The sequence below is a fragment of the Serpula lacrymans genome, assembly GCF_000218685.1.
Source record: "Serpula lacrymans var. lacrymans S7.9 unplaced genomic scaffold SERLAscaffold_2, whole genome shotgun sequence".
Lineage (NCBI taxonomy): Eukaryota > Fungi > Basidiomycota > Agaricomycetes > Boletales > Serpulaceae > Serpula > Serpula lacrymans.
Window position 1 is genome coordinate 3371237 of NW_006763291.1, and position 26686 is coordinate 3397922.

The window sequence follows — 26686 nt, forward strand, 5'->3', positions numbered from 1 at the left end:
AATATACGAAAAGTGGTCTGAGGAATTAATCAACCAATAGGAAAAAGGGAGAGTAACTATCGTACGACTTCTGACTTGATTAATCAGCAGGTGAGAGACTTGTACTAATAATAGAAGATTGTTACGCGTGGTCAGGAACCGTATCCTCATGATGAGGTACGATTCTAGATAAGGCGTTTTATTAGTATTACCAGGCTTTACTAGGGCTTGGAGCTGGTTGGCGAGATGCCTACTACCAGTCTCTACCCAGTGTGCTGGCTAGCTGGGAGCGATGCCCAGTCTCTGATCTGTGATATAAAGTGGTAGCGATGGTTAAGAAAGCCTGTGAGGGCTATGAGAAGTAAGATGGCAAAGGATACCTCTAGCCCTAGAGCCAGAGGTGTAATGGGAAAAGCGTCTGAGAACCAAGACATAACAAAGATAAGAAAATAGTAAAACGGTCCTTACATTACCCCCCCCTTTTATATTCTTGTCCCAAGAATCTTAGCGCCGCAGTCCGTGAAGCGGTTTGTGATCCAGTCGAAAAGGCGGGGTTTTTCGGTTGTTGTAGTGAAATTTTCGTATGGACGAAATCGTAAGGCGGCAGAGGCGATGACACGTGGGGCGGCAGGGTGTTTGCGGTGGAAGGTGGCAATAAGTGAAGGGGAATTTTTCAAATGGTGGTCGGGTTCCCACGTCCTCTCTGTGATCGGGTATCCCTTCCAATGGACGAAGTAATCGAGCTTAGCCCCTTTGAGTTTAGTGGGCCGAGAAGCAATGATTTCTTCGGCTTCGTATTCGGCTGCGCCATCAACTTGGATCGGCGGAGGTTTCGAGGTACGAGGTTGATTAGGAAACTCCGGCGTGTGATACGGCGATAAGAGGATTTCGTTGAATACGGGATGGATCGCCTTCCAGGATCTAGGGACGTCAAGGAGGTAAGCGGATGGGCCGACTTTTGCCTTTACCGTAAACGGGCCAAATCGCTTGTCATCTAACTTCTTCATCGGTCTATCGGTGGAGATATGAGTTCCTTCTAACCACACCTTATCCCCTTTGTGATATTCCCGTGCTTCCGTGCGTTTTCGGTCATAGTACTTTTTGAGGTTTTGATTAGCAAGTAATAATGATTGCCTAGTTTGCTCGTGTAGTTTTGTCATAGAGGTTGCGAAATCTTCGGCAGCCTGCGAACGTCCGGAAGGCTTCTGACCGGTCCCTTTGCGAGGGTGAGAACCATAATTTACGAAGAAGGGGGTCTGATTGGTCGCAGAGTGGAGATGATTGTTGTACGTGAATTCGGCAATGGCTAGCCAATCTGCCCAGTCGTCTTGTCGGTGATTAATGAACGTGCGTAGGTAGTGTTCTAGGTCTTGATTGATTCGTTCGGATTGCCCATCAGTTTGGGGGTGGTAACCTGTTGACAGGCCGGGTTCGATCCCAAGGGTCTGATAGAAGTCCTTGGTGAAGTTCGACATGAATTGAGGTCCTCTATCTGATATAATTTTTTCCGGGATGCCGTGTAGTCGTATAACCGAATCTCGTAGTTGTTTGGCGTAGCCTAACGAATCAAGAGTAACGTGCGTTGGTACGAAGTGAGCCATTTTCGAGAATCTGTCAACAAAAACCTGGATAGCGTCGTATCCGTTTGACTCTGGTAATGCTCCGATGAGATCCGTTGTGATTATCTGCCAAGGACGATCAGGGATCGGATTTGGATGGAGGGGAGCATGCGGTTTTTGACGATGCGACTTTGTTCTCTGACATATCTCGCATCCTGCGACATATTTCCTGATATCTCTCCTGAGGCTAGGCCACCAGAATGATCGGTTTACTCCTTCGTGCGTCTTTCTTTCTCCTGGGTGTCCGCTGAGGCTCGTGTCATGTTCTTCTTCGATAATACGTGCCCTCAACTTCGGATCTTGGGGTACGTAGATTTTGTTTTTGAAGGACCCTAACGTCAACTCGTCTTCTTTCTCATTTCCTATCCAAACGATTCCGTCTCGTTTCTTCCAAACTTTTGGATCTTCTTTCAACTTCCTTACTACGTAATCGTCTAGTTTGTGCTGCGAAGCTAGCAGCTCGTCCAGGTAGTGTTCTTCTAACACGTCCTCCATAGTATAAATGTTTGCTTCCGCGAGCTGAGGTAGAAGGACCTGTCCTTCGTTGTCTCTCTCGCCTCTCGGATGGTCTACTCTTCGGCTAAGTAGGTCCGCTTTCGTGTTCGCCGAGCCTTTCACATGCTCTAGCTTGAAATCGTATCTCGCTAGTGTGTCCATCCACCTAGCTTGTCGTCTGTTTACCTTCTGGGGGTCTCGGAAGTAGGTGAGGTTTTGATGGTCGGTGAATATGGTGAACTGGTGTTTAGCTCCCATGAGGAGGTGTCGCCATTCTTCTAACGCATGCATTACCGCTAGCATTTCTTTATCCCAGATAGCGTAATTTCTCTCTGCAGGGTTCATCGATTTTGACAGGAATGCGACCGGTCTCCATTTCCCTTCTTGCTGCTGGGATAACACTGCTCCCGTGGCATAGTTGGAGGCATCACATTCAACTTTGAATGGATCCTCGTCGTTAGGGATTGCGAGTGTGGGCGAAGTGGTGATTGTCTTTTTGAGAACGTCGAACGCTCGTTGTTGGTCTTCAGCCCACTCCCAGTCTACCTTTCCGGTGAGAATCGTCAGCGGTTTGGCAATCTTTCCGTAGTCTCTGATGAATCGTCTGTAAAAGTTTGAAAACCCTAGGAATGACTGTAACTCCTTCTTTGTTCGTGGTTTCGGCCATTCTGCAACTGCCTGTACTTTTAGCGGGTCCATACGAATCGTATCATGGGAGATGATCATTCCCAGATATTCGACTTCTTTCTTTTCAAACTCGCATTTCTCTGGCTTGAGATATAATTGATTGTCTGCGAGTATCTGAAGAACTTTGGATACGATCTTCCTGTGTTCTTCTAACGAGTCGGTGAATATCATGATGTCGTCGAGGTATACGATAACTGATCCTTCGTTGATTAGGTCTCTGAGAAGTCGGTCCATCATTGTTTGAAAGGTGGCTGGGGAGTTCGTGAGTCCGAAGAACATAACCAGAGGTTCGAACAGTCCTCTGTTAGTTCTGAAGGCGGCCTTGTGCTCATCTCCTTCTTTGATTCGAACATTATTATATCCCCAACGGACATCTAGCTTGGTGAAGAATCTCGCTCCTTTGAGTCGGTTTATCAATTCTGAAATGAGGGGTAACGTATATCGGTTTTTAATTGTGAGGGCGTTGAGTTTCCGATAGTCTTGTACTGGTCTGAGAGATCCGTCTTTTTTCTTGATAAAGAAGAACGGGGATGCGTAAGGGGATTTTGACACTCTAATCCTCCCTGTCTCTAGGTTCTCTTTCAAGAATTCGTCAAGATGAATCTGTTCGTCACGGTTAAGTGGATACGTTTTACAGTCCAGCCCTTTGGCTTCTGGTAGGAGTTCAATTGCGTGGTCCCAGACTCGTCGTGGGGGTAGTTTGTCAAATGACGCTTTTGTGAATACTGGCTCAAAATGATGATAAAACGGGGGAACAACGTCTCTGAACGTGAGTGTTGACTTTGCTCGTTCTGATTCTTCCGCAATCTGTTGGCTTTTGGTCTGAGATACGTTGCTTTCGACGGAAATTTTGTCAATCCTGCTCTGTAAGTCTACAGCGATGACTCTATCTCCGTCTTCAGGGTGATACTCCGTATCATCGGAAGGGTACGTGATGGTGTTGGTTTGCCAGTTGATGTTGGGATTCGTGCGTCGTAGCCAGTCATGTCCCAATAAAATTCTGGCCTCTCTCTGTCCAGTGACCAGGAAGTCCATTAATTCTGTGCGACCTGCCACAGTTAGGCGAAGTGTCACATATTCTGTTAAAGGTCCAGTGTGATTCTTGGTTCCATCGGCGTTTGAGACAATAACACGAGTTGGCAGTGGTTTTGTGGAAATGTTGTGTTGCCGAACAAAGGCTTCGTCAATGATAGAATCTGTGCATCCGGAATCTATCAAAACTGGAATGACATGCGTCTGGTGATCGTCGATAGTGGATAATTGACATTGTAGCGAGAGTTTGCGTTGATGAGATGGGGGGAGGGATGCGAAGTCTTTGATCACATTCAATTGCTCTACGATATACTCTTCATCGTGTTGCTTGAGTAAATTGATTGTATCCGTCGTGATGTGTGGGTAACACTGGGGTGAGGCCCAGTTCCGAACCAATGCTTTGGCTCTTTCTTCTTTCTGGTCTTTAATTCGTCGAGCCAGCCATTCTGCTGAATGTGGCTTAGCGTATTTCTCGGCACGTGGGTTTTGGGAAACTTCGAGAAAATCCTTCGTCTTCGTCTCCTCCTGGGTTGTGGTTGCTTCTCTAGCTGCAACTTTCTTCAGAGGGCAGTTCCTTGCGATATGACCCGGCTGGCCACATCCGTAACATAACCTGAACCGACTCTGTCGGTCTGTATCCATGGGTACGCCTTGTCCGGGGAATACACCTCTCTGAGGTTGATCCTCGAACCTTCTTGCATACTGATTCGTCTGGGGTCTCGCCATCTGCTGTGGCTGCGGCACATGCTGGTGCGTATACGTCTGTTGTCTGTAGATGGGTCGCGACGGCTGCGTGACTTCTCTCTTTCGTCTTTCGTCTAATTGAAACTCTTCTCTTCGTGCCTCCCATGCGTAGGCTTGCGTTTTCCACTCAGCAAATGTTTTTGGTAGGTCTCTCTGGATGATGACGAAATCACAGATTCGAGAGTGAAGATTCTTTTTGAGAATTCGATTGATCACGTCAAAGTGAGTGGTAGCGTCATATCCGGCCTTGTCCATGAGCGTTGTGAAATGGCTAAAGAATTCATCGCAATGCTTGTTCTCCTGTTTGTATGTCTCGATCTCGTTTACCGCCTGTGATCTTTCGTTTGGATTCCCGAATACTTGGGCTAGATCGGTTAGGACGGTCGAGAGAGTCGGCCATACGGGGGTAGTTGCGTCGAGAGCTTTGGTAAGCACGTTCTCTTTCCAAGCTTTTACTGTCGACGTTCCTTGGTCGCTGATTTTGGACAGGAGGTAGATGAGCTTCGTCTTCTCGTCTGGAAAGTAGGATGCGTAGGCGGTTAAGTACAACTGTAGTGCTTGGCGCCATGCTATGAATCGTTCCTTCTCTCCTTTGAATTCGAAGGGTTCTGCTGCAAGTGTTACTTTGCCGTGTAACTGCGTGGGGTTAGACATGGATGAGGGTTTTGGAGGAATTGGAGGTGGAGGTGGGCGTGTAGGTGGTAGCGGTAGGGTTTGTCTGGGTGGAGTCTCTGGTTCTATGGACGGTCTTGGGTTTCGATATTCGGAAAACATTTTGAAGGATTGAAACGAGGTTTATTTAGTTTGAATCGTAATCAAACTCGTCACTCCAATCGTTAGAAGTAAATCCAAAAATATTCTCTTCTTCTTCCAAATCTCTTTCTACCTGTGAGCTAGTGGTAGAATTACTGTCCAAGTTCGAGATAGGGCGTAAGGAATTCTAGGTAGGGTGCGGAGTAGGGTCGTCGGTGGATGATGATTCCGCAGGGAAGTAGGTAGTGGATTTCTCTCCCGTCTTGTTCTGGTGAGAACCCAAGTTGGGGAGTTTCAACGTAGTTCGGGAGGTGATAGATGCGTGGGGAGATTCCGTCGGATAGTATGAGAAGAGCTGTCTTATGTTCCGCCACTCGTCGTCTGAGGGCTCGTCTTTCTTCACTGTCGTTCCGACGAGGGGGTTCTAGAATCCTCTGTTCGTAGACTTCGATTGATAGGTGCTCTAGGTGTATCGAATTGAACCTGTACAATTCTCTGGATGCTTGATCGGATTCCCAAAAGCAGGTTTGAGCAGCTGCTGATGCGTACTCGAGTAAGCGCGACGTATTGACGGAGTTGGGAGATTTCGAATGCTAAATCGTCGACGGCTAGAATTAGTCCTTCTAGTTCAGAAACGGGGGAAGAGGCGGCTGATGAGTCTTCGTAGTACTCAGTTTCTGTGTCGCTGTGGGCAGGCTGGGGGTTCGTGGCAACGTTGACAGGTACTGCAACGTGGAGGTCTCGGTTGTTGAGGGCGCGGTGGAATTCCTCGAGGGAACGTCGTTCTTCGTCCGTTACTAGGCTCTCTCTGATGTTCGACAGTTTGACGATTGTAGAAGTGATCAAAGACGACGGCTAGGGTGAGGACTTGAGCTAGAACAAGTAAGAGTATTACTTCGAGGTGGGTAGGAATGTTGGAGAGGACAACTAGCTAGCTTAGCTAGAAGGCAAGTGGTTGTTTTGGATGGGGAGGAGGACGGTGAATGACAACACGTCCGAGGGATGAAGGAAAAGGTGGGTTAGGGCTATAATGGGTTCGAGCGAGATGGTACGCTGTGAACGGATTGTAGAGTGAGCTTTCTATTTTGTGAGGCAACGATAAACTATAACAAAAACTAAACCTATCTCCTTCTGCACTTGCAGGGAGTAAGGGTCCAATGAGCTTTGAGGTCGACAGACGCTAGAAATATAGCGAGTAGAGGACTTTGAGAGGTAAGCTTCAAAGGTTCTTGTTGAGGAGTAAAGCGGGTAAATTCAGTAATAGAAAGCTAAGGAGCTATACATGAATAGGTACGTCTTTATATAGAGAACTGTCCGTTCCTCAGACCGAAAGGAGAATATACGAAAAGTGGTCTGAGGAATTAATCAACCAATAGGAAAAAGGGAGAGTAACTATCGTACGACTTCTGACTTGATTAATCAGCAGGTGAGAGACTTGTACTAATAATAGAAGATTGTTACGCGTGGTCAGGAACCGTATCCTCATGATGAGGTACGATTCTAGATAAGGCGTTTTATTAGTATTACCAGGCTTTACTAGGGCTTGGAGCTGGTTGGCGAGATGCCTACTACCAGTCTCTACCCAGTGTGCTGGCTAGCTGGGAGCGATGCCCAGTCTCTGATCTGTGATATAAAGTGGTAGCGATGGTTAAGAAAGCCTGTGAGGGCTATGAGAAGTAAGATGGCAAAGGATACCTCTAGCCCTAGAGCCAGAGGTGTAATGGGAAAAGCGTCTGAGAACCAAGACATAACAAAGATAAGAAAATAGTAAAACGGTCCTTACACTCTCCACATTTTGAGGATGTGAGAAATTCTTTTCCGTCTTCCACCACTGTTTCTGTCTCATCCTTTTCAACTTCTGCCGTTCTGATTTTTCGGTTGGGTTGTTTCCCTTTCTTCTTTTCCGGACAGAACTATGAGATGTGTCCCTGTTCTTTGCATATAAAGCATCGCCATTCTCTTTTGAGCGAGTCTTCTTCGTCTTTGGTTAAACACTTTGCTGAAGATGATTTGTTAGTTTTGGTGATTCTGCACCTAGTTGTGCTATCTATTTTCCCTTCTTTCTAAATCACTTTCCTCTTTATTCTTTTTGCTCTATTGTTCAGTATTCACTGAGCATTCTATAATTTCGCCTTTGTGGCTGATTTGTTTACCTTTGTTTACAAAACTTCGGACTAGTATTGCAAAGTCCAGTATTTCTATTCTTTAGTTACTCATACTGGACTCTAGGTACTGTACACATTCTGTACTCTCTGATAATATAGTTACTCATACTGGACTCTAGTTCTGTCCCTGTTAGCTCTCAGCAAGTGGCTAGACACTTCCCAGAAGTTCTCAATTGAACAGGTTATGAGCCCTGGTGCTTTATTGTGCTATTATATAAGCTTAGTCATTCTTACATGTTTGGCTATGTTCATACACTTACCATATATGGATATGTCAGATCAGGAGGGAGTGTTAGAATATACTCTGACATACCAATACCCCATAGGATAATACCTCTGATTTGTAAGCCAATCTAGTATGCAGCAGCTATACTGTGTAAAATGTCCGTGGTTGCATGTCATGTTTAAGATCCTACATTGTATAACCTTGGCTATATAGCTCAATTGGTAGAGCAGCTGGCATGTATCCAGAAGGTTCCAGGTTCAATCCCTGGTCTGGTCAATATCCAATTTTATCAATATATACTACAGAACATGTGTTAGCAGTGAGGTGCTGACTGAGCGCCATGTGTAAGGCATGAGACACTTTGTAATTGTCTTTGTAAGTAACTATGTCATGTGATTGGTCATGTGACTATGATAAGATAAGATAGGATTTGAAGAGATAATAGATATAATTGCTTCGTTATCGGTTAGAGATAGGGGTCTCAGGAGTGAGGGATTGTGACAAACCTCGACAATGATTGTGCAGTAGAACGCACAGACGGGTGAGTTTTTATAAATTACCACCTTCTTGAAATATCAGACTAATTCCCCCATGCAGGGAAAATCATTCACATTGTGGCTTCAATCAACTTATAAACTTCCTACCTTTTATGAGGTGCAAAATTGTTCAGTGCAACATTGAAGAACTCGAGGATATATACAAACAAGTCAGTTCCAGTAGCGTGGTCTTTGCTGCATTGTGAGTAATGATGCTTACATCTGGGTGTGTTTAGCTACAAAAGGGAGCAGATGCTGCTTGAAGTGATGATGCAAGCAGCCTCAAATATGTGGTACTAACATGGCTAACACAAAATTAGCACAACTCTGAGAGATTTTAATACCACTTACACATTATCAGACCAATTATAATCAATCGGACACAACAAATTACCTGTGATGGGGTGTTCAAACCCTCGGTCATCCTTGGTGTTTGTGTTTAACAAGGGTTCCAGCGGATGAAACATCTTCCTTACAGCGTCAAAAAGCATGTGCACGAGAGACATCCTGATTTTATAGTTTCAGCAGGCTCGTGGCCGATTTTTCTGTACGAGAAGCCAGAAGCTTACGACCAAAGTCACCTGGATCGCAGATTATTCATGTTGGCCTTACTTGTCAAGGTTAGGTCTGTTTCTGCTTTTCTTTTCACGCACAGCTGATGATCCTATTTACAGACTTTCAAACTGATTTTTACTTCGCCTTTTTTGGCTTGAGAGGACAATGGGGCTCCTGGAGTACCGCAAATACTACAACAAAAGGCAGCTCTCAGATCTACCCGGTCACATGTTGCTTCATTGCTGGATATGAAGACGGTGATGCCCCGAGCACTTGTAACAACCAAGAGTTTTTATACCCCGGCGCACAACTCAGGCAAGCAGTAGTGAAGTGAGTGGGAGTGGGTTACCCCTTACGATGGGACCAAGTTAGTCGTAGGTAATCAACAGGAGGACTCGCTGAGGAGTCTCCTTGATCTATTGGGGTATATATACTACTACAGGTTGTTTGTACATGTGTACTATACAGTTGATGAAGGCAGTGGCTGATGATGTCATGGGGCACAGCCCGTGTGACCAGTTCCACTGTGTGAGATACTTGTGTAACAACCAAGAGTTAGTTACTCTGGTGCACGCAGGAACACACTATAAAGGTGGTGATGAGGGAGTAGTTACCCCTTAAGCTGCAGAGAGTTTGTTGGTATACAACAGGAGGACTCGCTGAGGAGTCTCCTTGATCTATTGGGGTATTTATACTAATACAGAGTGTTTGTACCTATGTACTGTACAGTTGATAAAAGCAGTGGCTGATGATGTCAGAGGGTGCAGCCTGTGTGACCAGCTCCACTGCGTGAGAGAGTTTGTGTCCAAAAGAAGAATAAAGGCAGCGCTGCACGAGAAGGTGGAGTTAGAACGAAAAAGGAAAGTGCCACATGGCACGGAGTGTGAACTATAGTAAAAGGTTTAAAGCGGAGAATGAAAATTAAAGGAAAGGTCTGAAAATTGTGTTATCGTAACAACTTGTAGCTAACAATAAAGAAGGGCAGTGCAGCATGAGAAGGTGGAGTTTGAACAAAATGGAAAGTGCTGCATGGTACAGTGTGTGAAAACTACAGAAGAAAGTTAAAGAGGAGAATGAAATTTAAAGGTCGGAAAATTGTGTATTGTAACAGTGATAGCATATGCTGCTATACAGGTGAGTACATGCCAGTTATGTTGTAGAGAATAACTGTGCCAACTTGCTTCAGTTGCAATTTGCACTATCCAGTGTTAGCTCATGGCGAATAATTGATGGTGATTTTGATCTGCATGATTTCTACCGCTGTCTTGTTGATAAAGTGTTTGATATGGGATAGCTACCAAAGCTTCTTTATCCTAGGGTTACCGGAAGTTTACAACCTAAGCTGGACAACGGGTAATAATCCAGTTCGTTCGTGGGGTGGGAGTTAATTATCCCTTTTGTTGTGAGTCTGTCAATAGTCCTCGTGCTCTGGAAGACTAATATGACAATGGTAGATATGTCCTTGGTGATATAAAGGACAAGTGGTAGTATGTGAATAGAAGTGTGAGGGTACGTGTGAGTTTGAAGTGTTATGTGACTAGCTTCAAGATATAGCCAACACTAGGTGTGACAATGATAGTCCTCACTTGTTGAGAGACTGATAGAATAAATATAATAGTGTCCTACACTTGATAAAGGACAAACTATGATACACTGATGGTTGATAGAAGGGTGAAGCAATACTTGAATATGTTTCAGTGACTGACTGCAGATGAGCTTACACCAGATCAATAAATGACTGATATAAGTTTGAGATGGACTATAGAATACTAGAGCTACTTGTGGCAAATAATAAATAATCACAAACTGTAATCACACTTGGACTACTGTTATCTGTGACAGATGTGACTTGATGACTAAGCTTTCTAGGGTGGGCAATACCTCTTGTATGCTTCCTAGGCCAAAGCTAGTTGACTTCTGAGTGGTTATCCACTTATGTGGGGACTGCTTGTAAGTATAAGTAAGCTTTTTTTTTATTAGGTGGAAAGTTGGCCTCCTTATATACCTTTTGGCTATAGGGGCTCCTTCCTAGTTGGTAATTACAAATGGTAGTACCAAAATATCTAATGGAAATTCAAAAGGCCAGAATCATCTATTGGGAATCTAGATGATTCTAGAGTGGTCTTTTTGAGACTAAGAATAGAAAAGTAATTGGAAAATGTGGAGCAAAATATGACTCAGTCAGGCACAGTGTTCTATTTATAAGAAACAAATGCCAATTCAGCCTTCTCCACAGTAAAACAAGAATTTTGGAGAATTACCTTATTTGGAAGCCCTCCAAAAGTATCCAGACTGATAGGGGCTTGAAAATATTACCTACTCCCCAAAAACTGGAGTGATTGGTGAAGTGGTTGTTGAGAAAAAGGCAGATTATGTCGTGGGAAATTCACTTTCCCTTTTTAGAAACTGACCATGTGCAAGCCATGTGGTCAGATTTCAGGGTGGCTGCCAGTGGCTGACAGTAAGTGTGATACAAGCATTCTTGTTTGGCTCATATCTCCAAAACTAGCGGTCATCAAAATATAAAACTTTGTGACATAGTACTTTGGAATGTGTACTTCAAGATGAGGTAATTTTGGCGGGGTACAATATGTCGTGGAATGCCATGTCCATACATGAAACATTTTTCATGTATGGCAATGTTCTTGACAAAGTCGTACTAATTGAATATGTTGCTATGTGTCTCATTTACATTGTCGTTACTGTGTCAAAATATATTTTATGTTTATTTAATACATTCATACAGTCAATCAATGATTCAAAATGTAATACGTAGCCATCCTGAGGTAAAGTAACAAACTGGAGGGAACATGGCCCTTGCGCTACATTCCAGCCATTCTGGCCACAAACAACAAATGCACATAATGTAGACTTATATTAGAAATGTGTTGTCTTACCTGCCCATTTCTGTGGACATGCACAGAAGTCAGCCTTGGTTGCTGTTGGCACTGTAACACATAAGAGAGCTGCTGGGCCAAATGAGCCATGAATATTGGTAGGATCCTACACAGAAAAAAATGTGAGCCAAGCCAATGGATTAGGAGTCCAATGATTAATGTTGGGATTTCTGAAGATCCTAGAGCCGCAAGTAAAAATTTGAAAACTTTGGCAATGACACCACAGAGTGTCACATGTGATAATGGCATGTGAGTGATAAACTAATTCACATTACATGTCATGTTTTCAGATCATTGAAGTGGAGGGATTTCATGTGAAGGACTGTGATTCATTGCAATCCTTGACAATATATATTTAGATGAGGAGTCGAAGGCAAGATTCTGGATATGAACAACTGAGGGGAGCAAACCATCCTAAGGTATGAGACTATATACTATACGAACACACGTGCATCTGCATCACGTGAACGTTTGAATATCCGTAGCATCACCAACTTTGTAACTCTGCAATCCAACATTATTCTGCCAGCATATGGTGGCATGTGTTTGCCTTTAACTATATGTGATGCACTAGATTAACACTAGTCAGTGAAGTGAAAATATGGCAGTAATTGTAAAGGGGTATTGTATTGTATATTCGACAAGCAGTCGTGAAAGGATTCATCAATACAGTCGAGTCATAACGCGAACAAGGTGTCAAGCAAATGTGTAAACAGTCTTCTGCGACAAACATATTTTTTACGAAGGAGAGCTCTCACCCTCAACAGCATTCATAAAAGAAAACAAAAACACTGAAAGGATGATTTAGGAAGACACAGGTTATATCAAAGACGAAAGACACCACATGACCCATACCAAACCAACAAGCCCCGCACTCGACGGTGCTGACCAGCGCATACCAGCACCATCCACCAGCGGCGCGGCCTGTAAGATAGTCTGATTGAGACAGTCCAACAGCGTCGTATCGATGCCAGAAGGCAGTGGCGAATCTGGTGCACTGGTGTCGTTGCTAAGCGTCGCCGAGTTGTTGTACCCATCAAGAGTGAGGACCACACTGCTCGCGCGATAATATTGCACCGCCTGTTCTGGTTCGGGCACCCCAGGCGCAGACTGGTTGAATGGCACGGGAGAAGTAGAACTCGACGAGGAGAGAGATGAGGAGCAGTTAGAGTCTATGGATGTGAGGAGCGACGAGACGGTGCTGTTGTCCGAGAGGAGGTGGAATGTCGTGTTGGTGCTATTTGAGACGAAGGTGGCTTCTACCATGGGGCCACCTACGCGGCTGGTATTGGTGGAGTCACCGTACTATTTGAAAGGACGGTAAGATTCATAGACATTGGTGAATAGAGGTGAACATACTTCTCTGTCTACGAGATATGCACCAGAATTTGCCCCTGCGCCGCCCCATATAACAGGCCAGAACCAGAAGGGAAAGCCACGGCCAGTAACACCCCGACCTGATATTCCAGGATATCCACTTCCATATGTCCTGGATGTCAGAAAAGCAAGACATCGTGTGAGTATTCAAGACGAACGCGAGATACATGGAGTGTATAGTTACCGTGTACCGACGACTTGCTGTCTCGTCCCCCCTCCAGCGGTACGACCTGAGAATAGCTGTCCCGATGGAATCGTGATGGACTTGCCGCCGCCTGCACCATAAGACGTCGCTGAAGACTTTCCACTGGCTGAGCTTCCGCTCAGAGGAACACTACTGGTGCGTCCCGCCGTTCCACCGGTGCTTCCTCCGCTACTGCCTTTGCTTCCCGATCCGCTGCTGGTCCCTCCTGACTCCCCGCCTGAACTAGAGCTTCCGCCTCCACCACGACCGCCACCTCCGCCCCCTTTGCGACGAGCAAGAGTTTGCAATTTGGGCGTAATGAAAGGTACATACATGGCGTGGTGTGGGATGAGTCGATGATGTTACGAGACACAAATCCAATTCCGTGTTATAGCTTTATATATGGATAGTGATCCGTACCTCAAAGCTGTGTTTGTCGCAAAGTGCACATGTGACAATATATTTGGAGGCTGTTGACGCTGTGTCTAGGTTTCTAGAAGACCCGTAACCTTACCTTTAGCTTCCAGGATATTGTTTAGCACAGCCACCCCGAAACACACGTCATGTGGGCGCGAGTGCTTTTCTGTTAGAACTTTTGCTTTGCACAGCCAACACGCGTACAATGTAGACTATCGCGACATAGTTGAGGCCTGTAACATCAGGTGAGAAATAATGCATCTGGCTCACTTCTTGCTTTTGAGGATCGTCAAAACTGAAACCGTGCAGTACAATAGACAATAGTGGCTCATTCGAATAAGTGAGTAGACTTTTCAGTCAAAATTCAGTTCATTATCCTGATACTAAAGCTATCACTAGTAATGGTACCATGAGTAAGGCACCACGGTGCTGGCACAAGTCATGCTGTCGTGCTATGGGGTACTTACAAGTTACCATCACAGGCGCTTGGTTGCATGCCGATGCTGTCAATGTACGGCAACCAGATGTCAGTAAACCTACCAAAAGCACTGGACCGGCGTTTTCGATCCGATTAGATGCGACCTGGGGACAGATGCTACTGTTACACCGATCATAGTATAGCAGTTGACCTTCTGCACCCATCAGGAATTCCTTCCGCTCAAGGTGTTGAATACGATTTTTATCAACAAGGAAGATCGGTTTGGACGCAGGCACGTCGCTTTCCTTGTGCAGGAAATTTCTCGAAGGACTCCATCAGAATACTGGCAGTGTAATATAGGAACTCGATCTCCATCGGGTACGTTTATACGGCACTGGCATAGAGTCTAGAAAATTAACCAGAAATATAAATGTAGTGTCCTTACCTGTCCTGAAAAATACATCGGAGCGGTCATGGTCGACTTTCGAATTTCTGGGACCTGGACACGCGAGTTGGATACCGCTAACCTTCATTATTTAGCGTTTCTTGTCGCGCGGAAAGCATGTGGTATTACCATGAATTAAGTGCTGCAATCGTGCTTGGGGCATTCATGGGGGTGAATAGTAGGCTAGGGACGCGGCTCGTACTCAAAAGCGGTGCTGTCCTTGTCCCTTATTGTGACATATGCAACATGGATCAGAAAGCCATCTCGAAGAGGGAAACGGTATGGGAAGTTATGGTAACACATGACCTGAACGTCCACCCGGCGAAGAAATACCGAACAGGCTTGATTTATGAAGACTAAAATCCACCGTGGAATAAGCTTGGAAAGAAAATTCTACCACCAATATGTGGTTGTACGTGGTACAGATGTGCATCCCTGCAACGCGGCGAGAAAGAAGATCAAACAAATGCGTACATTGTTGGTTCGGTATGTCCCATCTTTAGAGCACCCTGGTCTTCTCTGATTTTATGTGAAGTTACAGATATGAAACCTATCAGTCTGCAACGAGCTTGATGTTCTATACAACTGTCACTGTGTTGTCTGTGCTAGGAAACAGATCCTGCAATAAACGACTGTATAGGTGCGTGAAATAAATTGGTGCACATGCGTGTCCGGGATAGGGACGCTAGATTCTGAGATAGAGCTATGGTGGCTTCAAAGCTCTATATGGCAGGCCAGCCCAAAATAGGCCCCTGATACACCAGCTGAGAGCCCTCACTCGCGCTGTCAACCATGTCAATTCGCAGTGATTCAGCAGCAAGCTTTTTCGTAAGGGAGAAAACCAGAGCCAGAGTTGAAAGGGTGAGCGATAGCTCACAGTATAGTGGGAGTCTGAAGACTGTGAGTAGTTAGATGGGAGACGGAAATAAGACTTACAAGTAGCAATGGACCATTGTCGAACACTTATCAGGAAGAAGTCACGTCCATCTCTCAGTAGAAGTCTCAACCAACACCTGCATGACACAAATAAATACTGTGTCGCTCGAAGTCGTCTGAACCGATTCGTTCGTGCTCTAAGGAGACGCCCTAGCTGGTGGTAGTTGCAGTGAGATATAAATATCCAGAGATGCTGCAAAGTAGCGAACCTTTGAGGATAGTGCGGAGAATATGGAGGAAGAGTGTAGTTTGCACCCACAAAATCTTCTGACCTGGTATGCACCCGATTCAATGGGACTCTCGTGGCTCACCCCCCACAAGAATGTATGGACAAAGCACACCTGCACGAGCGACGTACAAACCAGGAGGCCTTCCACAGCAAGCATAACCAACTTTTGTCACACCCAAAATCAATGAAAAAGTCTGAAAGTAGTCAAAATGTTTAATTGCATTTTGGACCTACAAGACTTTATCAGAATAATGTATTTTTGTTAACATATTTCTACATATTAGAGTATATTTGCTGTGATATATATCAGCGTTTTTCATTAACAAGGTGGAAATTGAACACACCATTTGCCAAAGTGTTGCTGACGTGGATATGATTATAACTCCGCCGAATTATGCCAAGTGTACCGCCGCGCGCCCCAACTGCAATTATCAATGTTGGGCAACCCTTGAGCTCGTTGTTCGCGTTGATCGCATCCCTAGTGGATTCACGTCGAACGGGGGGACAAATACTTCACATGATGACGCCTCTTCCCTGTCACCGTCATCACAGACTTCTGCCTTAAGAGAGCTGGCTCTCCTGCTTCAAGATCCAACCCACTATGACTTCTCACCATGGCGACAACTACATGCCCTCTGAATTCAAAAACACACCTCCAGACCTTCTAGAGGAATACACCAGGACTCTTCCACCTGGCTCTGTTGACTATTTCTCGGCCTTTGGTGTTGGTGATGATACCAAGTTTGTCTATAGCCCTCATCCACCCACCCCGCCTACTCCTCCTTCTAATCCACTAGCTCTTTTCACTCTCGAGTCGCCTTCACCTACCGCAATACCTCCTGGCTCTCATTCGGAGCCCCCGGTGTCGATGATGAGAACTGCTGTTAGAAAACCACACACAAAAAACAAACTAACACACAATCCTCCCAGGTTCCACGGAACTTGTTTATGGGCTTTGCCTCCTAGAACAGTGGAGTGGTCTGGTTGTTTGTGGGGTGGTACGTATAAGGATCCTTCAAAGTAAAACCCAGAGATGTATGGGTGTGGGTTTTGAGGAGGAGGGATAGTTGAATTTATAGAAAGATAGGGGCTTAGTGATGAGTATAGATGAGCACTACCTTGCTAATAGTAGCACAAGGTAGGTTTGAGAATGACGAGATAACAAGTTTCCCAGTGATAGCAGGCTCCTGACGCACAAACTGTAGTGCTCAGAAGGACTCTAATCGAAAGGGATGACAATGACTTCAAAAATGGGAAGTGATGATGACAGCAGTTAACAGTGGTAGAAGTGGGAAGTGTTGTGACCACACTGGATCACAAGTAGCAGAGTAGTGAACTTGAGAGTAGAGAAGAAGTCTGGATTGGAGTTCTTATTTTATTATTATTTACAATATAAAATACAGGGGTTTATATAGTAAAAGAAAAGTAGGCTATGCACAGCATAGCTGTGCAAAAAGAATGAGAAAGAACATGAAGGAAGGAATGTATGCTGACAAATCCTGCGTAGGTAGTACAGGATAAGATTGTCAAAAAAGGAAAAGAAAGGGATAGAACAATGAATGCTGTGAGTAATGTCACAGGTTTGTACAGCCATAAAGTAAAGTCCAATAGCAAAAAGAGAGCAGGAAAATCATGATGTCATGGGAAGATGCATCAAAAAAAGGGCAAGGCAAAACACTATCAGTATCAACACAGTTCCTTTATTGTCAGTCAGGCATTCTAAAAAATATGTGTCCATAAAAATGATTCAAAAATCAAAAATAATCGCACTGTAAATGAATGTTCTGCTGAAAAAAAAGAAACTGGAGCCACCGGTCCACCACCTAGTCCAAATCCAACAGTTCCATGGCCTTACCAATGGACTGGTTGTGTTGGACCACCTGGTCAAACGAGGGAGGGAGAGGAGTAGTTCCAATTTGGAACAAGTGAGTCCCAGGCAGTGTGTGGTAGCTGTAGCTGTAGCGAAGACGATGGACAAAAGATAAGTGTACCCAAGTGAATGGGACAGCAATGAACATGGGCGACGCAAGGGGATGAACCTTCTCCAGTGCAAAAACTACCCACCCACGCTCCAACCAGGCAAGACGAGCGACCGATGTTTTGATAGTATATGATGGTAGATCGACTTCATAAAGATGGACCTGTTGCCCTATTTGGACCGGCCGCCGGGGCTTTGCTGATATCAGCAGTGGCACGTGGTAGTCAACGGATCGGCGACGGAAGCGGATAGGAAGTGGTGATATCAGAAATGGTGGGGGAGCAAAGAAGACGAGGAGGAGGAGGCTGGAGGTGACGAGGAGGTGAACTAAAATGGGGATCCAGAAACGACCGTCGGGTGAGAATAAAAACGAGAGTAAGGGACCCATGGTGGGGCTAGGCAAAGGAAGGGAAGTGAAGGAAACGACAAAAGCGAGGGCGCAATGCAATGTGTAGCCAGTGGCGACGCGAAAATTTGCCAAAATGCAGAAATGCAGAAAGTACCAAATGGAAAAGCAAAGGTGAGCGCGACTGGTTTGCCTAATAGAGGTGGTGCTGATCAGCCACAAGTTCAAAAAGGGCAATATTAATTACTATTCCACGTGGCACTGTGCCTGTGTGGCGCAAAGGCGAGTCTTTTTGAATATTTGCTTCGTTATTGACACCTGTCCATGCTACCAATCAACTTTGGTGCATGACAGCGGGGAGGAAGTCTAGCCGCACGTCAAAAAATCTCAGATTCAAGTACAAATGTGCTGACAAGTTGGGTGCTGTTGTCGATGGTGGACGAGATCGGGGCAATGAGCTGACTGGAAATGAATTGGTAGTGTTGGGAGAGTAGTGGTAGGTGTGCCGTAGCAATCTTGTGTCTATCGGGCATGGTGGTGGGCTGTTGTGGGTGAGCGAAGAATTACGCAGCCGCATGACTTGCCATTCGGCATGGTGGCTACTGCCGAGGGATATGGTACTAGGTGGGGCTTGATTCTGAACTCTACGCTTTCAATATATATCGCAGCAAATATACTCTATTCACACAAAAATATAGTATTCATGGGAATATGTCAACAAAAATACATCATTTTGTAGGTCCAAAATGCAATCAAATATTTCAGCTACTTTCAGACTTTTCCATCAATTATGAGTATGACAAAAGTTGGTTATGCTTGCTGTGTTCCCTATATGGGAATGTTATATAATCACATCTCATAACGGCCTAACCACGATATATGTGTTTTGCACTGAACTCCTTTCTCTGGCGTATCCATGAGAGTTTATATGTTCTTTGTCGATGGCCGATATCATTGATATCTCGTCTTCAGAGTCACCCCCTCAAAAGAAAATGCGAACGCGCCAGCGCTCATCCAAAGCCGTGAAACATCGACCACGGGAGCCACCACGCCCAACCTTTGCCACAGGGCCCAATATTATTGAAATCACTGACTCGGACGACGATGTCCCGCTCAAACGCGCCTTTAAGGGAAAACAAAGGGATGTTGCACCGGAAGTGGAGTCGTGGTCTGAAAATGCAGAAGCAGGGTCTTCCGGTGCTGAGGCGTTGTCATTTGGCTTACCGCATTCTAATTTGCTAGGAGATCCCGCTCTTCAAGCAGGGTCATCGTCGCCAGTGGCACAGACCACACCCATTAAGCCTGCTGGTATACCCCTTTTCTTACCCAGTCCCGGTGACGACGACGAAGAAGAAAATCCTCGGATTCAACCTGAGCCATCCTCGGGTTCCAAACCAGCAACGGCAGCCGAAGGTATATTGGTAGCGCCTCCCGTCCCTCCACATCCCATTCCTCCCGTACCTGAGAAGGACCCCATGGACGGATATATTGCTAGAGTGCTCGAAATTATACCCGATGTACAGCCAGCTCACGTGCTGTCGTTAGTTGAGAAATACATCCTCACTAAACCGGACAATATCGTGGAACTCATACTTCATTCGCTTTTTGAAGACCCTACATACCCCAAGATTGACAAGAAGGGCAAACGAAAAAGAAGTGAGGAAGATGAAGGTGGCGCCACACGAGGTTCACCCAAACTCAAGGTCGACTACGGACAGAAAGATAGAGAGTGTAAAGGTGGGCCGCATTATCTTGACATGGCATTGGTACGTATCTTTCTGAAGACACACTAAGAATCGAAGCATCAATGACTTAGTTTGCTGACTTTTGCTCGCCTATATCAAGGAGCAACTCCTGGTCGACTTCCCGTACATTCCCAAGCCTCACATTCGAATGCAACTTATCTATAATAACACCCTATATGCGCCTACTTATTTGTTTCTTGCCGAAGAGAAGAAAGGCGAGCGTTTGCCCTACATAGTCAAGACAGTGCCTTCTCGAATAAGTGGCAAAGGAAGAGCGAGACATGACCCCGAGTTCGAGCACGAAAGAGAATGGCTTCGACTTAAATTAGCGGACGATGCAGTTCAGAACGATGCTGCAGTCGCTGAACAGCTGAACGAAGACGAATGTGACGACGGTGGTGACGGTATTGAATGCGGATGCTGCTTTTCTTTATATGCATTTGTTCGTCTTCATCTGCATTCTACGCGAATATCGACTCACATCATATAATGTCCCAGGATAAGATGGTTCAATGTCCTGATGCTCATCTTTTCTGTAAGACGTGTATGACGTCGTATGCATCTACACTTCTAGGTGAACATAACCCCAAAATCGTCTGCATGGACCAGTCGGGTTGCAAGCTTGCGTTTCCGGACTCGGAACTACAACGTTTTCTCACACCTAAGCTCATGGAGCTGTACGAACGGGTAAAACAGCGCAAGGAGATAGAGGCGGCAGGCCTGGAAAACCTTGAGGAGTGTCCGTTCTGCGAATACAAAGTAGTCATCGATAACGAGCAGGAAAGACTGTTTCATTGTGACAACGCAGACTGCGGCGCGGTCAGCTGCAGAGAATGTAAAAAACTGGTGAGTGCAGTAGAATATTGATATAGATACGTCCTGGATTGAAGGTTGGCTGGCTCATAGGACCACCTACCAAAGAGCTGCAAGGGTATGTTGATCTATTTCCACAATCAAAGCGAAAAAAAAAAGCTCAAACATCGTGGTTTTAGAAATGGAAGAAGACAAACATTTGAATGCTCAGCACGCAGTTGAGGAGGCTATGAGTACGTGGTCAATCGAAGGTACTGCGACTAGCTTATTGATGCTACATTTTTTTCAGCTCGGGCCCTGATGCGAAACTGCCCCAAGTGCCAAAAAGGTTTGTACTCTCATTTCCTGGACACCAATACTGCAGTACTGAAAGCTCCCTTTTCGTGACCTAGGCTTCATCAAGGAAAACGGCGTATGTTTCGAATTTATGTTCATAATCATTACACTCAAACGGATGGAGCCAGTGCAATAAAATGACATGTCCTAATTGTCGTACTGTGTCGTGTTACATATGCCGTCAAATCATTCAAGGCTACGAGCATTTCGGAAACGTTCGTCTGTTTTTCTGATAATATACGTCATTACGAGCTTATCGTTTAATCTTATCATACTTAGCCTCCCCCTTATAGTGGTCGTGTTGACAAGAATAAATGTTCTCTCTGGGATCCTGTCGAACGGCGTCATGCAGAAGAGGTACTCTTTTTTCTCTCCCTGCACTCGCTCACCTTTTCACCATCTCGTTTTGGAAGGTTACCGAAGCTGCCAAACGCGCTATCGAAGAATACAAGCGAGAACATCCCGATGCAGACGAGAAAGACATCAAGGTCGACCTACCACCTCCCGCTCCCGCTGTACCCCAACCGCCGCCTATGCTAGGATTTGGAGCCGTACCCCATTTTCATCATATCGCCATGCCTCCTTTTCATCATGGACATCCCCAACCCGGACATCCCCACCCTGGTTTTGGCCAACACATGATGGCCCATGCTCGAGCTGTTGCAGCTGCGCGAGTTCGGGCGGCAAACGTATACGCGCCTGCAATTGAGGTAGATATAGGTATGGCTATGCGCAATCAGCAGAGACTAGTGCAGCGAGCCCCTCCCGTGTTACCCGCTATGCCGCGTAGACGTCGGAGGCGTGTAAAATAGTGAAAGTAATTGCAGGTGCAATTGCAGGCGACTCGTGGTTATTTATGGTTATGGTGATTATAATCTATTGTATTGAAAGGCCTTTTAGTATATCATGCATAATGTGTTAATTACCACAGGTTGACACAACTGACAATGTGGCGAGTACTAGTAGTTTCGTAGGTACTCTATGCTAAAGGCAAGCGAACACTTAGACCTCTTGGTCGTCGTTCTCGAGCATGGTCTCTTGTGGTTTGATCACTAGGTTTTGACCGCTAACTTTATTCAGCTGAAGTTCTATGTAGGCTTCTCTCCAGGCCCGTAAACCTCTAGGTAGGACACGAGGTATCATTGGTTTGAGCACACCATGCTCAAGATAACCCTCCATGGCTAACCAGAAATCTCTGCTTGAATGATACGTATACGTACTGCAACGATGTCTCGCCAGCAATGGATATGGCCACTTACCTTGAACTCTGGATAGATGTGGGAAGCACCTTGACAGCCCCACACTTCGACATGCTTCTTCAGAGCCACAGATGTCGTACTAGGATGGACTGACAAAGTGAGTACCAGTTTTGCACCAGGTTTCAGGATATGAACTCCTTGCGCTCGAGTGTCTTCCAGGGAGATTGCATCGATGACATACGGAACTTCGCCTCCAACCACGTTGATAGTATCCGAATTGACGGTCGACGAGTTGCGATCGATAGTGGTGGTCGCTCCTAGAGATATGAGATGTGTAAAATGGGCTGGAGATGATGTCGTGAAGATTTCGAATCCGAAGAGCACTGCCAGCTGGATAGCTAATGATAGAAACGCGTTGGCTCAGATATAGGGATGATGGTCCAAGATATCAGCCAACGGCGGAGCTTCCGCCGCGAACGACCAGTTTTTGGCCCTTGTAAAGGCCCCCTCTTGCAGACCAGGGAGGGGTGAGTCCTAAGCCTTGCAAATATAACGCCGCAGCTGCAGTCACGCAACCGAGTGGGATAAGTTGATACATGGTCGTAACCAAGGCTGTCTGGAATCTACAAAAAGCAACTTCATCAATCAGTGAGTCCTTTTTCAAAAAATACAATTTATGACCTTCGAGGCTAAATCAGCATCGGCTGTACAGTACTGTCGAAATCCTGCCTTGTCACCTTCGCTAGAATCGCCTTGAGAGTTGAGTTGGCCTTGAAAGAAAATTATATCTCCTATTTTGAACTTGTCGACGTCCGCTGCGACCTGGGTAACTTCTCCAGCGATATCTGTTCCAAATACAGTCTGGAACTCGGATACAAATGAAGCCGTGTACGTCAAGGAATGCTATAGAGTCTAATCATCCTGGCCAGATAGTTAGAGATGGGGGCTAAAGACTGGAAATCCACTTTCCAATCGACGGGGTTTACCGCCGCTAAGTGTATTTTGACCCGATCCCGCCCGGATAGGGGCTGTGGAATAAAGCGAGATTTGATGTGCTGCTTCGCGTTTGAAACCTTGGCTACAGGGAGAACGAGGGAAGGTGAGAACACGCTCTAGTACATATCTGAATAAGAACTCACACTCGTAGCCTAGTGCCAACTGAGACGGCACGACAAGTGATATTGTTGAGTGGAACTGATGAATTCGGGTTTCGGGGTGACAACACATGGATGCTGTCCAGCGAAGAATATAAGAAGAAAGGCTGAGATGCTTTGTAAATTCGTATGGTTACGCCTTTGCTTGGGGACTGCGAGCGATCCTTCTGAGTCAGCGTTGGGATCCGGGTAAGTGTCCATCGAGGGCAAGGATGCAATCCCGGCATCAGCGGATATTGATTCCTAAGTCGATCATTCAGAATGCTTCCACTTTTCTCCTTTGGTGGATGGGCGGCACTGAACTTGGCCTTCAAACTAGTACATTGCTATGCATATCTTGATACTAGGGGCCCTCCATCCCATTATAGAAGTGGTGCATCACGGACAACCCCGGGTTACAGAATTGGAAGGTAAGTCAACAAACTACCATGTCTGTCGTTGCACTCATGATGAGACGGGCAACTCGCCCTTCGCGCCCAATAGGCGCTGGACTAGTATATAAATCACAGAACAACGACACCTCGCCGCTAAACCGTAATTGTGCTCGTTGATATGGAACATCATGACCATGATCACCCAGCCCCTTCAGATCTCTCGCCATCGCAATTATCTCAACAGGTGCATAACAATGGCAGAGTAGAACGGAGCAATAATGCGACACCCACCGAGAGCGTGTCTCAGATGCCAAGAGATGGTACGAGGGACCCAAGAGTCAATGGCATCACGAGTAACCTTCCGGAAGACTTACCCCCTAATGATCCACCCAATCCTGGCCAACGCCTTTCTAATCCCGGTATCACACAAAGCAGTGCAGGCATCACATCGAGGGCTAGAATTCCGGCCACTACAGCGACCGTGACAGTGAACGGTCATTCAACATCAGCACTGCGTCCCTCACCTGCTACGCTCTCTGATAGTGTTCCCACCGTCCTACATTTTGGTCCCTCGACAAACCCCAGCGACATTTTGGAGGGGCTGGATGAATTTATCGACCAGACATTTCTCAGACAGGACGGTGAAGTCAATTTTGAACGAGATTTTGGTCAATGGTTCAACCCAGATGATGAGGAATTACATGTCACTAGGTGATCAAGCTACCATAATTCAAGACGATGTTCCCAGTTTGTTTCCGTTGCGGTGCCTTGTATTTTCGTTTCGCCCGAGTCTGCCGTGCCACGTATTAGATGATGACTTGTTTTCTGTGACATCTATTAAACACGGCTTCCACGCTATCTGCTCACCTTCTGATGATGATGTATTACATATTGTTTACGGGTACGGCGCCCTCTTGTGTACAGATATGACAGTGGCTGGGTTGTACGAGTTCTTTGGTTGCTTGCCAGTATGGTGGTGGTGTCCTTTGCTCAAACGGCTCCAGGATTACTTGTCCCACAGATAAGGTCAGTCCAAAGATAAGATAAAGGCCGCGGGAGATGAAATTAGATGAAAATGGGTGTGAGAGAATGGGGTGGTACTTTGTTTAGAAATCTGGCCGCTGTAGTGAGCGATCGTGGATTACTTTCTGCCGTTCTGCTTTATACTTTTACCCAGCTTTGCCCCGCCTGGACACTTGGACGGAGGAAAACTTTTTTGGACTGCAAAGTTTTCTTTTGATCGCCCTTGGTAACCGCGCGGACTTGACAACCTCGTGTTTTGGAGTACCACAGTTATATTAGACATGTGAGGCGTGCGGTCAAATCGCACTCGGGGCTGGTCAGTCCAAGCACATCATAACCGTTCAAACAAAAACAATGCACAATTGTCTACACATCGCTGAAATCCTCTCCATCATCTTCCACCACATTGGACATCAGGATAATGACTCCCGCAGAACACTTGCTGCGCTCACCAGGACTTGCCGCACCTTTCATGAACCCGCCATCGCAGTTCTGTGGGCCAATTTGGATGATCTATCGCCGCTGGTTAGATGCCTTCCGAGGGATCTGTGGATGATGACTTCTATGATGAGAGAAATTGTGCGTGTCCGACCCCTTTTCGTTCCTCGGCGTTAAACGTTTGTTGCAGACTCTCAAAAGACCCATGTGTGCAGAAGACTGGGTCATATTCCGAAGATATTCGCGCCGTGTTCAATGTCTATCTATTCAATCATCGCAAACAACCCTCAGGATCTACAACCCAATCGACCGACAGGTCATCCTCGCCCTTAGCCATCCACCCACCATTTTACCCCTGTTCCCTAATCTCCAACGGTTGGATTGCTTTGATTCTCGTGACGAAATATTATCGTTCGTACGGCTCGTATTTGGACCCAAAATCACTCATCTTTCGCTGTCCATACTGGAGCACGACATGTCACAGCTATCCCTACTTCCGTCAGTGGGGGTGCTATGCCCCTCTATCAGAAGCGTTAGGTTCAGGTTGCACGGAGCGTCCCTCTTTCAGTCCCAGGTCATGTCCGACGCGGTGTGCAAGTGGGATTCCATCGAAAAGCTCGATTGTGGACTGCTCAACGAAAAGGCCCTAATACACCTCGCGGGCCTGGATTCACTGCGGTCTTTATCCTGCACGGTTTCCCAGCTAATCTCTTATCCTAATTCTATAGGACACGGCTGCAATCCCACGTTCCCTAATCTCGAAGACCTGTCGCTTACGTCGGTGGATTCTTTCGTTTCCTTTTCTAGCTTCTTCCGGAGTATACGGTCGCTGCCAAAGAAATTGCAGTTCTATCTTGACGAAGAATTTCCCTCTGACGAGCTTCGTGATCTATTGGCTACGCTATCCACTAAATCTTCACACGACAACTTGCAAATTATCCACATAGAAGAGCTGATGGAACTTATGTCGCCGCGGCTTCACAGTACCATCACCATCGACACGCTCAGACCTCTCTTATCGTTCTCTCGGTTACAACTGGTTTTTATAGACACACTCTGCCCCATATCACTCGACGATGCTGCACTGACGGAAATGGCAGCAGCGTGGCCAAATCTCGGGACTTTATCTCTCAATACAGACCACGGCTGCCGAAGCCAGTCCCACGTCACCTTCAAAGGTCTCATATCCTTACTGAAGCTTTGTCCAAAACTCCACACCCTGTCGATGGTCGTTGATACAACGATACTCGACTTGCCAAAGTCTGGTCGGCCTGGAGGAGGTGTGTGTAATCGGAATATCACTGAGCTGACTTTGAGCGACTCGAAAATCGAAGACTCCATAAAAGTGGCTTCTATCTTATCCGATATCTTGCCCTGCGTAAAGGAGATATGTGCGTGGAGTTCGGAAACGCTTTTTTCTCTGCCTGAAGCGGAGGGGTATATACTGAAGTGGGAAGAAGTTGGCAAACTGCTTCGTGCTTTCGCGTCTGTGCGAGAGGAGGAAAGAGCATGGAAGGAGGATCGGAGCGTAGTAGGCGAGGTAGGGGTTTGAGAGCTCAACGCATTGGCAAGATCTTTGGATTGTC

At 46.0% G+C, this 26686-nt stretch overlaps 7 protein-coding genes across 7 annotated transcripts; 5 read left to right on the plus strand and 2 right to left on the minus strand.

Annotated features, from left to right (window-relative positions):
- Window positions 1-3728: 3728 nt before the first annotated feature.
- Window positions 3729-3998, minus strand: SERLADRAFT_340471 (uncharacterized protein; the record flags this gene model as incomplete). The annotated part of the gene is made up of 1 exon (XM_007314188.1): window positions 3729-3998. A coding segment is annotated over one exon (270 nt), but the record flags the coding sequence as incomplete, so codon positions are not given.
- Window positions 3999-4307: 309 nt separating this feature from the next.
- SERLADRAFT_379659 (uncharacterized protein) lies at window positions 4308-4538 on the minus strand (the record flags this gene model as incomplete). Its single annotated transcript, XM_007314189.1, has 1 exon — window positions 4308-4538. A coding segment is annotated over one exon (231 nt), but the record flags the coding sequence as incomplete, so codon positions are not given.
- Window positions 4539-13816: 9278 nt separating this feature from the next.
- On the plus strand, window positions 13817-15127 carry SERLADRAFT_445741 (uncharacterized protein; the record flags this gene model as incomplete). Its single annotated transcript, XM_007314190.1, has 4 exons — window positions 13817-14006; window positions 14066-14462; window positions 14521-15015; window positions 15065-15127. The coding sequence occupies one exon, from the start codon at window positions 14647-14649 to the stop codon at window positions 14887-14889; it is 243 nt and encodes an 80-aa protein (XP_007314252.1).
- Window positions 15128-18901: 3774 nt separating this feature from the next.
- On the plus strand, window positions 18902-22459 carry SERLADRAFT_413250 (uncharacterized protein; the record flags this gene model as incomplete). Its single annotated transcript, XM_007314191.1, has 10 exons — window positions 18902-19784; window positions 19864-20205; window positions 20262-20609; window positions 20670-20694; window positions 20756-20809; window positions 20866-20904; window positions 20969-20988; window positions 21041-21127; window positions 21192-21269; window positions 21326-22459. 10 exons carry the CDS (start codon window positions 18960-18962, stop codon window positions 21722-21724), a joined length of 2217 nt encoding a protein of 738 aa, XP_007314253.1.
- A 125-nt stretch (window positions 22460-22584) lies between these two features.
- SERLADRAFT_458462 (uncharacterized protein) lies at window positions 22585-23166 on the plus strand (the record flags this gene model as incomplete). Its single annotated transcript, XM_007314192.1, has 2 exons — window positions 22585-22759; window positions 22824-23166. The coding sequence occupies 2 exons, from the start codon at window positions 22708-22710 to the stop codon at window positions 22991-22993; spliced, it is 222 nt and encodes a 73-aa protein (XP_007314254.1).
- A 738-nt stretch (window positions 23167-23904) lies between these two features.
- SERLADRAFT_458463 (uncharacterized protein) lies at window positions 23905-24575 on the plus strand (the record flags this gene model as incomplete). The annotated part of the gene is made up of 1 exon (XM_007314193.1): window positions 23905-24575. One exon carries the CDS (start codon window positions 23947-23949, stop codon window positions 24352-24354), a length of 408 nt encoding a protein of 135 aa, XP_007314255.1.
- Window positions 24576-25305: 730 nt separating this feature from the next.
- On the plus strand, window positions 25306-26652 carry SERLADRAFT_433948 (uncharacterized protein; the record flags this gene model as incomplete). Its single annotated transcript, XM_007314194.1, has 1 exon — window positions 25306-26652. One exon carries the CDS (start codon window positions 25306-25308, stop codon window positions 26650-26652), a length of 1347 nt encoding a protein of 448 aa, XP_007314256.1.
- Between the last annotated feature and the right edge of the window lie 34 nt (window positions 26653-26686).